Raw genomic sequence first — 15,196 nt, 5'->3', positions numbered from 1 at the left:
AAGGCAACTTCAGATATTCTTGCTTCTAAGCCCTACTCTCTGTGTCTTCATACATAAATCAATAATGAGAGGAGCCAGAGCTTCTAAGACATGACTTTGATGGTCAGATCATTCAAACAAGAAGCACTAAGCACTATGATTCTATGATACACTAAAGGGCTCTGAATCTCACTTAGCAATAAATTCTAGTTGATAGAAAAGCAGCACTATTGAGCTAGGAATGCAAATACTATAAAGTACAACAAGAAGAGAGTGAGAACTCTCAGGACAAGAGGACAAATGGAAATGGTTTTAAACTGAGAGTAGATTTAGACTAGATATTAGGATGGAATTCTTTACTGTGGGGGTGATGATGCACTGGCACAGGTTGCCCAGTGAGGCTGTGGATGTCCCCTCCCTGGAAGCCCTCAAGGCCAGGCTGGATGGGGACAGCGCTCAGTTACCTGGACAGTAATGTTAGGATCACTGAATCATGTAATCATGTAATTAAGGCTGGAAAGAACTTTAAGATCATTAAATTGAACCATCAACCCATTACCACTGTGCCCACTAACTGTGTCGGTGACACAGTTTCTTGAACACCTCCAAGGATGGTGACTCTACCACCTCCCTGGGCAGTCCATTCCAATGCATTACCACTTTTTTGGAGAATAAATTTTTCCAACCTGGATGTCCCCTGGTGCAACAACTTGAGGCCATGACCTCTTGTCCTATTGCTGTTAACTGGGAGAAGAGGATGATGCCTTCCCCCTTTCGGGGAGTTGGAGAGAGTGATGAGGTCTCCCCTGAGCCTCCTCCTCTTGTTGAGGCTAAACAATCCAAGTTCCCTCAGCTGCTCCCCATCAGACTTGTGCTCCAGACCCCATCAGAGCTTCACTGCCCTTCTCTGAACAAGATCCAGGGTCTCAATGCCTTTCTTGTAGTGAGGGTCCCTAAAGTGAACACAGCATTCAAGGTGCAGCCTCACCAGTGATGAGTACAGGGGGATGATCACCTCCCTGCTCCTGCTGGCTGCACTATTTCTGATACAAGCCAGGATGCTGTTGGCCTTCTTGGCCACCTGACCACACTGCTGGCTCATGTTCAGCCAAGCATCAACCTGTACCCCCAGATCCATTTCTTCCACTCTTCCAGCCACTCTGCCCCAATCCCGTAGCGTTGCCTGGGGTTGATGCGACCAATGTTCTGGACCTGAACTTTGTATACTTGCACTTTATACAACTGAACTCAGCCCATCAATATGATTTATCCAGGATGTTCTGAAGTGCCTTCTTACCCAGGCAGGTCAACACTTCCTCCCAACTTGGTGTCATTTGCAAGCTTATTGAGGATGTACTCGTGACCAGCTGTCAGCTGGATTTAACTCCAGGCACCACCATTCTCTGCACTCAGCACTCCAGGCAGTTCTTTACCCAGCAAAGAGTATACTGTCAAAGCCATGAGCAACCATCTTCACCAGGAGAATGCTGTGGGAGAGAGTGTCAAAGGATTTACTAAAGTGTAGGTATGCTACGTCCACAATATGTGGTATTCCAGTTCATACTCGTTGCCTTTTGTCCTGGCACTGGACAGCAACGAGCAGACCCTGACTCCATCCTCTCTGCGCTCTCCCTTCCAGTATCTGTGGACACTGATAAGAATCTCACCATTATGCCCATGTCTCTCTGGTACAGGGGGTCCCAGAAACTGATACATTGCTCAGGCTATGACCGCACCAGTGATGGGAAGAGAAGCAAGTTTACCTCCTTTGACCTGTTGGTGATACCCAGTCTGATGCAGCCTAGGATATAGTTAGCTTTCTTTGCTATCCCTTCTTTCACTCAGAGGCTAGTAATGCACTGGAACAGGTTGCCCAAGGAGGTTGTGGATGCCCCATCCCTGCAGGCATTCAAGGCCAGGCTGGATGTGGCTCTGGGCAGCCTGGGCTGCTGGTTGGCAACCATGCACATAGGAGGGGGTTGGAACTAGATGATATTTGAGGTCCTTTTCAATCCAGGCCATTCTATGATTCTATGATGTGATTCTATAACAGCACTTTGCTGGTTCATGGTGAACTTGGTGTCCACCAGGACCCTCGGGACCTTTTCTGTCAAGCTGCTTTTCAGCTGGATGATCCCCAACATAGAGGGAACAATTCATGGGCTTGTTCTTCCCCAGGTGCAGGACTTTGCCCATTTTCCTTGCTGAACTTCTTGAGGTACTTGTCAGCCTATTTCTCCAGCCATTTGATAGCCCTCTGGATGACAGCCAGATCCTCGGCTGTATCAGTCACTCCTCTTAATTTTGTGTCATCAGCAATTTTTCTGAGGTTACATTCTGCCCCTTCATCTATATCATGAATGAAGTTGTTCAAGAAGCCTGGGCACAGTACTGATCCTCTATGTCTTACTGGCCCCAAACTGGACTTGGCACCACTGCCCACCACCCTGTAGGGCTGCTTGTTTAGCCGTTTGAAACCGACCTCACTATCTCCCCATCCAGCCCATTCTTTATCAGCTTCACTATGGACACCTTATGGCAAATGGTGCTAAAAGCTTTGCTTAAGTCCAAGAAGACTAGGTAGTTCTCAACTGTCCTTTTGACTGAAAAGCTACAGCAGGGCTCTTTAATACACAACGTGGAAGGGCACAAATTGTGCCATGGAAACACTGGTTTACCCAGTTCCTACTGGAAGTAACGCCCTGATTGGTTCTCAACACAGTTTCCATTTCAGGTGCAAAACTTTTCAATTTTGAAGACAAAACATTGGTGACAGTCTGATTTGAAATGGAGAATTCATTGTTTTCCTGTGCTTTTCTAATTTTTATTAATATATGCATTATTCCACACAAAATTAAAATAATTTCAATTTCTAGGTGGCATGCAATCCTCTATGAGTCCTCTGTGTGACTGCACTGAAGTTCTGCCTTAGCAAACATCTTACACTTCTCTCATGTTAAACTGTCCAGTTGCATTTCTATGTGTGCCTTTTCATACATTCGGGGCAGTGATGTGGGGACAAAATGTGTAATGGGCCATTTTCACTGGGCAGCTTGAGTGCAGCTGTGCTGGAGGAGGAAGGTGAAAGTCCTCGTGTGTGTACATGAGATCTGTGCAACATCTGTGCAGCTGGTACAAGTCCTTAGGAACGTGGCACTGCACAGATCTCATGAGTTACTGGGGCAACGACAAACCTAGTGGTGGCAGAGAGATCCAGGTCTGAGGGGGAAACTCCAGGAGGAGGCTGGAAGGTGAACCTCTGCAGAAGGTGGGTGAAGAAAAGGAAGAGCTCCATTTTGGCAAGAGTCTCACCTGCACAGATCCTCCGCCCTGCAAAGAAGTGCAGAATAGACTGTAACAGTCAATTAGAGCTGGGGTTTTTTTGGTTGGTTTGTTTTTGTTTTTTGTTTCTTTTTCAGTTGTGAGGGCCTTTATGCTGTAGGGGAGTGAATTCAGAGTCTGAGTCCATGGGTAAAGCTGGGCAATTCAAGTTAGCAGATGTAGGTGGAGAGAGAAAGAGAGGTAACATCTGGGAAAAGTCTGGAATATCAGCTTCAGTGAGAAAGAAAGAATTCCAGATGTCCTGTTCCCCTCAGAGCCCAAAGAGCAGAATAGAACATACCTGCTGAAAAAGGCATGAAAGCATCCTTCTTTACAAACTGCCCCTGCGAGTTGAGGAAGTGCTCAGGGTAGAAGGAGCACGGTTTCTCCCACTGGGTTTTGTCTTGCAGGACAGAGTTGAGCAAGGGGATGACATAGGTTCCCTGAAACCAAGGTAGAACAGTTATTGCACAAATAGTGGTGTTGTTGGGAGTGGTGGTGAATGCTGGAGCTGAAGAAATTTAACATATCAACATATAAACATACTGACATATTAATATATTAACATATTAACAGGGTAGCTGCTGCCAAAGTTGCAGGGAGAACCTCAGAGTGAGCGAGCATCCGAGGATGCAAGACAGACTGGAAAGGAAGAGATGTCATACTGGAGAGAGAAGGAAGGAAAGAAGTGCTGCTGGTGTCCTACCTTGGGAATGAAATAGCCTTTGATAGTGACATCCATGGTAGTCTCATGAGGCAAGTTCAATGGCAGGATATTAGCAAACCTCTGAATTTCATGTACTACAGCATCCGTGTATGGCATTTTAATTCGATGCTCGGTTCTTGGGGGGTTTGATCCGATCACTTGATCTATCTCTTCCTGGACTTTTTCTGTGAAAAGAGCATATGCATCATACATGCGTTGTTCAAATCTCTCTTTCCCCTGCTAAAAATAATGGAATAAGGAGAACTCGCTTGTTATTCAGCCCTGCTTAGGTTCAGGGCAAGGCGACCTGATGAGAAGAAAGCCACTGAATGCCTAGTTTCCACTTACTCTGAATTTCAGGATATTTCATCATGAGCAGAAGGCCCCAGCGCAAAGTGGTGGCCGTCGTATCCATGCCAGCTATAAACAGATTTCTCACGACCTCAATTAAGTTTTCATTATCAAAAAATGTATTGCCCTTTCCATTCTCCTGGAAAAATAAAGCAATAATGCCAGTTAAATATTCAAGAACAAATTTTTTCATTTTGGAAAACAGAGAAAAAAATTCATAGACAAATGTCAGGGAGGGATTAAAAGTGCAAAGCAGGAGGAAGATTTGAGGGAACGCCTTCGGAAGACTGTAATAAGCTGAGTCTTGAAATACTGAATGCTTGGACTGACTCTGCTGCCCAGAGGAACACACAGTCAAGTCAGCAAGGTTAATTTCAGTGTTAACAAGAATATCTTGAAATATAGGGAGCAGTCACTGTGTTAACCCAGGTGATTAAGTCAATTTTTACATCCCCTGGGCCATGGAGCAGAGCATATCAAAGAATTTGGGTATCCATGAAGTATGTGTGTACCTACCAGTGACACAGCGCTTTGTGTTTTTCCTGTAAATCACCAAGCACATATGAAAGATGCCTGTGACAATTTTATCTCCTTGCAGAAGAAACTGCACAGACTTTCAACCCAAGCACAATTTTTTGAAGCACTTTTCTCAAGCTAGATCTTTGCTGAAGAACAGTTGTTTAGATATCAAGCCTTGAAAGAAAAGCGAGGTGATATGAGGAGGCTGCTGGCATTCAATTACCTCTTGTTGTCTGACAAGAAAAGCGTCAATGAAGCTCCTCTGGTCATTTCTGTCCAGGACTTTGAGGTACTTTGTGAAAGTATCCTTGATAAAATCATTGAATACTTCTGCATTCTCAAGAAAATTTTTTTTGTCCTTCAGGAAGAATCCAAGGATGGGGAACATATTGTACAGCTGTAAGATGCATGGATGCAGAGGAAGAAAAAGCAGCTACTAAGTAGGTGTACAACTATTCAACAGTATATATCAACAAAAACCCCTACAGAAAATACTATACAGCCTTACAATCTTGTCACAAAACACTCTTTACCCACTCTCTTCCCTGCCCAACTAAGTAAAATTGATAAAATTTATTCTCTCTCTAATATATAAATCACACTAGCTGATGGCCTAGAAATCCCATGTTCATGTGTATGTCTTGGACATAATTTCCTACCTCTCCGCTCTTAGATTTCTTATCCCTCTCTCTCCAACTTGGTTGGAGTTGGGTGTCTCAAGAGATGTTTACAATTTAAGAGACAGTTGCAGACAATTCCCCAGTTTTGACATTGATAGGAAATAAAGGGCAACTTCTATCACCTGGGGACACTTTCCTTTTTTGGTATAGCATGTTCTTCCATTCTTCTTCATGAAGTGAAGCTACGCTCGCCCAGACTAAGAGAAACCCATATGCAGTACCAAAGGTCTGTTTCCTGCCACTTCAGGATGCATTTGTCACGTACAGATAGATGAATGTCAGTGATCAGGAGTGGAGTAGATGCACTATTATCAATCTGTGTTGTGCATGATTTTTTTTTTTTTAAGAGAGTCAGTCAAACATATCAATTACCGACACAGATGGACTTCCAAAAAGCTTCATATTTTCATCCATCAGTGACACAAGTCTTTTGAATGTGGGGTCTTCATAGTCAAACCGCTTTCCAATCAGTATGGAAACAATGACATTTGCAATAGCAGAATTCATCAGCTGAGTCATCTCAAGGGGCTTCCCTAGCAAAGGAAAAGATGATGCAAACAACACAATCAGTGGTTAATGTAATCAATTAAAATATAAGAATAGCATGTAGAGCCTCATTGAAGCTGTGGGTGCCCCATCAGTGGAGGAAATCAAGGCTGGATGGATGGGGGTTCTGAGCAACCTGGTCTAGTGAAAGGTTTCCCTGCATTTCCAAGGGAATTTGCAGTAGATGGTCTTTAGAGGTCCCTTCCAACCCTAGGCACTCTATCATTCTGTGATTCCATTCTAAGTCCTGCTATTGGTAACTAACCTAGTGACAAGTAATCCTGGATGATGCTGTAGAAATGTATAAATGTATCTTGTGTCTCCTACTTTCGAGACATACCCCTTTATGGGCAATCAATTTTTTAGTCTAGATGTACGATCTTGCAATTGCCTTCTACTTTTCTCCTCAATCAAAGTCTGTCGTTTATGGAGGTGCTGTACATGGCATAATAAGTCCTTTTCCTCAACTGTATTGTTTTGTATCAAACTCTGTGTTTGACTTCCAGTACTTCAATAAAAGTTTTCATTTACACACCAGGCAATTGCCAGGTAGAGACGACAGACACAACTCATGTGTACTCATCACAGCACTGCTTTTGGAGAATGATGTATCTCTGACAGAGCTCTGTATCTCTTCTTCCTTGATCCTTGGTATTCCTGAAAAGACGTTCTGAGAAAAGTCAGGTACATGCTATCAAATTAAGAATCTCCCTACCTTTCTGTGACTCAATTACATCTGCCAGGTATCCATACTCTTCTACAACATGATCTTCTATGGCCTTCTTTCCCATCCCAAAGTCTCTTAAGGTTGTAAGAGTAAATCTTCGCATCACTTTCCAGTGTTCTCCACGAGCAAATATAAGTCCTGAAATGGAAAATTAAAACACATACGTAAGAATTTAAGCAAAGATTCTTCATCTATCCTGTGATGGTTTTACCCTGATGGACTGCTGAGGTTCATCACACTTCTCTTTCACCTGCACCTCTTGAAAAGGACGGGGGCAGAAAATATGAGAACAGCCCACTCACCTTTTCCTTTTCCTGTTTTTTCTAGGATTGGTATTTTAGGCCTCCCAGCAAATGCATCTGCATGATTCACCAAAGCTTCCTTCACTGTGTCGTATCCTGACAGCACCACCACTTTCCTCAGTCCCAGCTGAACTGTGAAGACCGGGCCATACGTTTCAGAAAGCTAGTAGAATGAAAAGAAAGAGGAAGAGGAAGATGTTTGGCAAAGCAAAAAATACTTGTTATTCAGCAGGCTCAACGTTCTTATTCCCACACGGCATTGGCTTTGCATTTGTTGTCCAAAATGTTGAGAATTTATGATGCAAGTGTTGGAGCTGCTATGAATTAAAAGAATGACAATAGGATCTGTAATCCTTAATTGGGTATTTGAATAAAAGATTTTCAGTGGGCCTAATTGTGTCTACTACACTGATTCTGTCACTCGTTGGAAATGCATAGCTAATCAAAATGAGATTGATTTCCAAGCTGGTAATACATCAGGGCACAGGACCTGCCAGAAACCCTTAGGTTTGCTGTTCATGGCTTTGAGGAAGATTGCAGTGAGGGATGCCCAAAATCCTAAAATATCTGACAGCCATACACTTTTTTAATCATAGAATTATAGAATCACTCAGGGTGGAAATGACCTTAAATATCACTGAGTCCGGCTATGACCTAACCATACTACCCTAACTCACAGCCCTCTGCTAAATCATGTCCTTGAGCACCACATCCAAATGGATTTTAAACACATCTAGGGATGGTGACTCAACCACCTCCCTGGGCAGCCCATTGCAGTGCTTAACAACCCTTTCTGTAAAGAAGTTTTTCCTTCTCCAACCTAAACTTTCCCTAGCAGAACTTGAGGCCATTTTGTCCTCTCACCTGTCACCCGTGAGAAGAGACCAACCCCGCTCCGCTGCAGTCACCTTTCAGGTACTGGAAGAGAGCAATAAGGTCTCCCCTCAGCCTCCTCTTCCCCAGCCTAAACTGCCCCAGTTCCTTCAGTCTCTCCTCATAGGCCATATTCTCCAAGCCCATCCCTGGACTTGTTGCCCTTCTTTGGACCGGCTCCAGCACCTCCATGTCCTTTCTGTAATGAGGTGCCCAAAACTGAACACAGCACTCAAGGTGAGGCCTCACCAATGCCAAGTAAAGTAGCAGGATGACTTCTCTAGTCCTGTTCACCACACCATTCGTGATACAAGCCAGTACAGTCCCTTTGCAGCTCAGAAGGCAAATGGGATCCTGGGCTCCATCAAAAGGGGGATGGCCAGCAGGGACAGGGAGGTGATAGCTCCCCTCTACTCTGCTCTTGTGAGGCCCCATCTGGAATACTGCATCCAAGTGTGGAGCCCCCAGTACAAGAAAGACAGAGAGCTGTTGGAGAGGGTCCAGAGGCGAGCTACAGAGATGATCGTGGGGCTGGAGCACCTCCCCTATGAAGACAGGCTGAGGGAGCTGGGCTTGTTCAGCCTGGAGAAAAGAAGGCTGCGGGGTGAATCATTGCAGCCTTTCAGTACCTAAAGGGAGCCTACAAAGAGGAGGGGAATCAACTCTTTGAAAGGGTGAGTGACAGCAGGACAAGGGGAAATGGATTTAAGTTGAGGGAAGGGAGATTTAGGTTGGATGTCAGGGGGAAGTTCTTTACAGAGAGAGTGGTGAGGTGCTGGAACAGCTGCCCAGAGAGGTTGTGGGTGCCCCATCCCTGGAAGTGTTCAAGGCCAGATTGGATGGGGCCCTGGGCACCTGGTCTAGCATTAAATGAGGAGGTTGGTGACCCTGCATGTGGCAGGGGGGTTAGAGTTTCATGATTCTTGAGGGCCCTTCCAACCCTGGCCATTCTGTGATTCTGTGACACCAATGGTCATCTTGGCCATTGTCCTCAAGGCCCTGAGTTTCCTACTAATAGGTATGAAAGAATAAGCATTGAGGTTTTTCCCTAGTTTGCTCTGGGAAACCAGAATGTTTTCTCCATCAAGAGAGAGGATCGAGAATTTCGACCCCTCCCTTCTTGTTACCCTTGCCTGAAGAGTGCTAACATTTCCTCTCTTCCACAGAAGTAGGTCAGTTCTCTCGATAACGTGGTTGGAAGCCAATTCTTCTGCACTACACAATATCATGTAGCAGGAACAGAAGTCACTGCAAAGAATAATACTGTTGGGTTTGCAATTTCCATGCCTTGAGATCTCTGTATCCCTTTCAAGAGGTCAGTGACCGTCTTAGAGTGAGAGCTCTAAGGAAAGGAACAACAGAAGTTACCTGTAGCATTGTCTGGCCGAGTTTCTTTAGGTCCATCATGTGCAGATTTCCAATGACGGGTAAAGGCTGTGGTCCTGGGGGGAATTTCACTTGGCTCCTCCAGAAATGTTGTGTTTTCAAAATCAGCAGGAGAATTAGGATTAAGAGTAAGCCCACAGGAACAAGGCTGGCCCAATCCATTGCCTTTCAGCAAAACCTTAACAGAAGAGATGATAATTCAAGCAAGCTCCTACCTGAAGTTGTTTCAAGCAATATTGGCACTTCTGCACCAAGAGGTGCAGAAGTTGAGGGATGAGCTTCAGTTCTCAGAAGTGTCAGCAGTGACAACTGTCCCACAATTTTACCCTCATAAAATACCTACTGGGCAGTACCAAAATGCACTAATGTTATGTTCTCCTGGTTACTGTTTAATGAGTTATGTGTCAGTTAGAGTTTTACATTGGTAGAGATATCTGGGGGCATAAATGTAGCAAGAGCAACTCAAATTCTGCCTTGGACTTTGAGACTGAAACCAGTAGAACATACTAGAGACACTGAAAACTAGAGAAGTGTGTCTGCCAATGAGATGCAAGGGTCATTCCTTTCATTTAAATGCTCTGTTCTTAGGCATTGCTGTCTCATCATATTCTTTACAACTTCCAAATTTTCCTCAAGCAGCTTAACCCAAGGATCTCTACTTCTTATCATCATAAAATTACATTCACAACTTCTAATACATCCACTAGTTCTTGTTCTCACTCCAATTTTCCCTCTTTGTCTCCAGACTCATTCCACTTCCTTCACCCCTCTTCTTATCTATTTCTGTCCCTCCTCAGGTAGGTTAGACACCTACATCCTTCTTGTCACTGCTGAGGTCAATGAGCTCAGTTCATGGAGGCCTTTACTCTGACACTATCTAATCACCCTTTGTCCAGCCTGACATCCAGTTTTGGCGTGTGTTCTGTAGCTCAGTGAATGGTGCATCCACTGTCAGGCACTGGAATGGGCTGCACAGGGAGGTGGTGGATTCACCGAGCCTGGAGGTGCTCAACGAACGTTTGGACGTTGTGTTGAGGGACATGGATTAGTGAGAACTGCTGGTGATGGATGGATGGTCGGACTGGGTGATCCTGTGGGTCTATTCCAACCTTGGTGATTTGGTGATTCTGTGGTTCTGTGAAGGGATGGGATGCCATCCAGAGAGATCTATATACGTTAAGCAGTGGGCCCAGGTGAACCTCATGAGGTTCAACTATACCAAGTGCAAGGACTACACCTGGGTCCCATCAACTTCCACTAGCAGTACAAGCTTTGGGACAAATAGGTAGAGAACAGCCCTGCTGAAAATGACCTGGGGGCATTGGCAGCTGGACATGAGCCAGCAATGTGCCCTTGTGGCCCAGAAAACCAACCGTATCCTGGGCTGCATCAAAACAAATATGGCCAGCAGGGCAAGGGAGCTGATCTGCTCTGCACTGGTGAGGCCTCACCTGGAGCACTGCATCCAGATGTGAAGTCCTCAGTACAGGAGAGACATGGATGTGTTGGAATGCATCCAGAGGAGGGCCACAGGAATGAATCAAGGGATGGAACACCTGTCCTATGAGGACAGGCTGAGAGAGCTGGTGCTGTGCAGATGGAGAAGAGAAGGGAAGGCTGTGAGGTGAGCTGAGAGCAGCCTGTCCCTGTCAGTATCTAAAGGGGAGCTAAAGGAAAGAGGGGACAGACTCTTTATCAGAGTTGTTCTGTTGTGACAGAACAAGGGAAACTTATTTCAAACTGAAAGAGGAGAGATTTTAACTGGATATAGGGATTTTTATTTATTTATTAATTTTAAACAGGAGTAATGAAACACTTGTACAGGTCGCCCAGCAGTGTGGTGCATTCCCTCTATCTAGAGATACCTAAAGCCAGGCTGCATGGGACTCTGAGCACCTGATAGAGCTGTGGGCATTCTTGTTTGCTGCAGGGGAGTGGGACTAGATGGCCTTTCAGGGTCCCTTCCCATTCTAATGAGGCTGTGATTACATAAACCTGGCTGGGAGCATGGAAGAGGATCTAGAGCAAGCCTGCTCTCTCACTGTTTGCCCTGAGTCTGCTGCACTTGGGTCACTGGAGTAAAGGCCAGGTCATTTTGTCTTCTTGGATGATGCCCCAGAAAATGTCTAAAGTTTATGTCCAACTGTGTGCTAATTGGTGTGTTTCTTCTGTACCTCTGCAAAGCAGGTAAAAAGGCACTGTGAGCCTCATTCCATCTACACACAGATAAGATTTAATTATTAACAAGGGATAATACTGATTCGTAGGTCATGATAAGAATGCTGTAGACAATGTGGGCATCCCCACTTAGGATACAAATTATGGGCACTGATAATGAGGCAAGACCCTAGATTGGCAATGACAATAATCTTCTGCTCCCTGCCCCTGAGAATTTAGAACCAGGCACCCATAGAATAAAATGGCCTTGGAAGCTGCAGGTAGGACCAAAGTGGTGTGGCCTACTTGCAACTAGGGGGAGACATTGGAAGTGGGAGGCTCTGTAGTCCCTCCAGTAATAGGTACGTGGCCTACTGATATTGTGGTCAACGCTCCTTTCCTCATTGCTAAAGGGACCCCCATCATGTCCCTATGGCAGATCAGGTCTCCTCTCAGTCTTCTCTTCTCAAGGCTAAACAGACCCAGCTCACTCAGCCTTTCCTCATAGGGGAGATGCTCCAGGCCCTTCACCATCTTTGTGGCCCTCCGCTGGACTCTTTCCAAGAGGTCCCTGTCTTTTTTTGTACTGGGGAGCCCAAAACTGGGCACAGTAGTCCAGATGAGGCCTTACCAGGGCAGAGTAGAGGGGGAGGATCACATCCCTCGACCTGCTGGCCACGCTCCTTTTAATGCACCCCAGAATGCGTTGGCCCTCTTGGCCACAAGTGCACACTGCTGGCTCATGGCCAACCTGTCGTCCACCAGGACACCCAGGTCCCTCTCCGCAGAGCTCCTCTCCAGCAGCTCATCCCCCAACCTGTACTGGTGCATGCAATTATTCCTCCCCAGATGCATGACTCTACACTTGCTTTTGTTAAACCTCATCTGATTTCTTTCTGCCCAGCTCTCCAGCCTGGCCAGGTCTTGCTGAATGGCAGCACAGCCTTCAGGCATGTCAGCCAATCCTCCCAACTCCGTATCATCAGCAAACTTGCTGAGGGTGGCCACTACCCCCTCATCAAGGTCATTGATGAAGATGTTGAACAAGACCGGACCCAGCACCGACCCCTGGGGAACACCGCTGGTTACAGGTCTCCAACCAGACTCTGCACCGCCAATGACAACCCTCTGTGCTCTGCCAGTCAGCCAGTTCTCAACCCACCTCACTGTCCACTCATCTATCCCACATTGCCTCAGCTTTGTTATAAGGATGTTGTGGGAGACAGTATCAAATGCCTTGCTGAAATCAAGGTAGACTACATCCACTGCTTTCCCCCATCCACCCAGCCAGAGACAACATCATAGAAGGCTACCAGGTTGGTCAAGCAGGACCTCCCCCTGGTGAACCCATGCTGACTACTCCTGATAACCTCCTTTTCTTCCAGTTGTCTGGAGATGGCATCCAGTACAAGCTGCTCCATCACCTTTCCAGGGACAGAGGTGAGGCTGACTGGCCTATAATTGCCTGGATCTTCCTTCTTGCCCTTTTTGAAGACCGGAGTGACGTTGGCTATCCTCCAGTCCTCAGCACCTCCCCCGTTCTCCAAGACCTCTCAAAGATGACAGAGAGCGGTTCAGCAATCACCTCTGCCAGTTCCCTCAGCACCCGTGGATGCACCCCATCGGGTCCCATGGATTTGTGAACATTGGTGTTGCCCAGGCGCTCGGACCACCTCTTCCCTGACTAAAGGGAAGTCTTCCATTACCCAGACCCTTTCACTAACTTCCAGGGTCTCGGATTCCCAAGGGGGAGCTTTTCCACTGAAGACAGAAGCAAAGAAGGCATTCAGTATCTCCGCCTTCTCAGCATCCCCCATTACCAGAACACCCCCATCATAATCAGGGGAGCCACAGTCTCCCTAGGCTTCCTTTTACTTTTAACATACTTAAAAAAGCCTTTTTTATTATCCTTTATCACCTTTGCTAGGTTCAATACCAGGCGGGCTTTAGCCTTCCTTGTCGCATCCCTGCAGGCCCCGACAACATTTCTATATTCTTCCCAAGTGGTCAGATCCTTTTTCCACATTTCATGGGCCTTCTTCTTTCCTTTGAGCTTGCGCATGAGCTCCTTGCTCATCCACACAGGTCTCCTGCCACCCTTTCCCGATTTCTTCCTCACAGGGACGCACCAATCCTGAGCTTGGAAGAAGAGCTGTTTAAATGTCGACCAGCTCTCACAGGCCCCCTTACCTCCTAACATCCTAGCCCATGGGATAGCTCCAAGTAGGTCCTGGAAGAGATCGAAGTTGGTTCTCCTAAAGTCCAGAGTAGCAATCCTACTTTTTGCTTTAGTTCTTCCACTCAGGATCTTGAACTCCACCATCTCATGGTCACTACAACCCAAGCTACCCTCGACCTTTACTTCCCTGACAAGCCCTTCTCTATTAGTGAGAATAAGGTCCAGCAACAACCCTCCCCTTGTCGGTTCCTCAACCACCTGCATCAGAAAGTTGTCCTCAGCAAATTGCAGGAACCGCCTGGACTGCATGTGCCTGGCCACATTGCTTATCCAGCAAATATCTGGATAATTGAAGTCCCCCATAAGCACCAGTGCCCGGGATCGTCACGCTGCTTCCAGTTGCTTATGGAAGGCCTCATCAACCTCCTCCTCCTGATCAGGGGGTCTGTAATACACTCCCACAACAGTGTCAGCCATACCAGCCCGCCCCTTGATTCTCACCCACAAGCTCTCCACTGCTACACCACTCTCCCCTAGGTGGAGTTCAAGAGCAACTCCACCACCCCGCCTCACCGGCCGATCTTTCCTAAAAAGCACATAGCCCTCCATGACAGCATTCCAGTCATGCGAGCTGTCCCACCACATCTCCGTGATCGCAATGAGATTGTGGCCGTGTGACTGCACGCAGATCTCCAACTCTTCCTGTTTATTTCCCATACTGCATGCATTAGTGTACAGACACTTAAGGGAAGCAGCATTCCCCTGCCACTCTCCATCCCTTCGAACTCCACCCTCATCACCTATCAAGTTATCTTTTGAACCTCGAACTACCCGCACAACCTCAGCAGCCCTCATTTTGTCCCCTTCCCCCTTCCTACCTAGTTTAAAGACCTTTCAATGAGCCCCACCAGCTCCTGGGCTAGGATCCTTTTACCCCTTGCAGACAGGTGAGCTCCATCTGCAGCCGTCATGCCAGGAGCTGAGTAAATTGCCCCATGGTGAAAAAAAACAAAATTCTTGTGCCTGCACCAACCTCTAAGCCATTTATTTATGAGAAGGGTTTTTTTGATCCTCTCAGTGTCCTTCCCCACCACTGAAGGGATAGAAGACCACCTGCACTCCCGCACCATCAAGTACCCTCCCCAGACCCTTGAAGTCATTTTTGATAGCCCTCAGGCTTCTCTTGGTAGCATCATCACTGCCAACGTGAACTACCAATCAGGGGTAGTAGTCAGATGGACGAATAAGCCCAGGAAGCTTTATAGAGTATCACAGAATCACAGAATTGCCAGGGTTGGAAGGGACTTCAAGGATCATGAAACTCCAACCCCTTGCCACACGCAGGGCCACCAACCATTCCACCTAATGCTAGACCAGCCTGCCCAGGGCCCCATCCAATCTGGCCTTGAACACCTCTAGGGATGGGGCATCCACAACCTCTCTGGGCAGCCTGTTCCAGTGCCTCACCAC

At 46.5% G+C, this 15,196-nt stretch overlaps 2 protein-coding genes across 4 annotated transcripts in view; both read right to left on the bottom strand.

The window, feature by feature from the left end:
* The window catches only part of LOC116236310 (cytochrome P450 2K1-like), a 31,918-nt gene that overhangs the window by 9,520 nt on the left and 7,202 nt on the right, over nt 1-15,196 (bottom strand). Inside the window, exon 1 of one of the 3 annotated variants that reach the window (XM_090136635.1) lies at nt 3,174-3,309. The exons of 1 other annotated variant lie outside the window; for it this stretch is intronic. The gene's annotated coding sequence lies outside the window, so the exon portion shown is untranslated. Of the gene's footprint in view, nt 1-1,276; nt 1,415-3,173; nt 3,310-15,196 lie in introns of those variants that run through there. One more of the 3 variants, XM_090136634.1, reaches the window with a different exon arrangement.
* On the bottom strand, nt 3,111-9,699 carry LOC116241575 (cytochrome P450 2K1-like). Its single transcript, XM_090136647.1, has 9 exons — nt 9,373-9,699; nt 7,132-7,294; nt 6,818-6,967; nt 5,929-6,089; nt 5,100-5,273; nt 4,355-4,496; nt 4,007-4,191; nt 3,602-3,743; nt 3,111-3,309 (listed from the first exon to the last, which is right to left on the bottom strand). The coding sequence occupies exons 1-9, from the start codon at nt 9,550-9,552 to the stop codon at nt 3,122-3,124; spliced, it is 1,485 nt and encodes a 494-aa protein (XP_089992773.1). The 5' UTR covers nt 9,553-9,699; the 3' UTR covers nt 3,111-3,121.

This window comes from Phasianus colchicus, chromosome 2, assembly GCF_987193195.1.
Source record: "Phasianus colchicus chromosome 2, bPhaCol1.hap1.1, whole genome shotgun sequence".
Lineage (NCBI taxonomy): Eukaryota > Metazoa > Chordata > Aves > Galliformes > Phasianidae > Phasianus > Phasianus colchicus.
Note: the sequence above shows the minus strand (reverse complement) of the source record. Positions and strands in the feature narration are given on the sequence as shown.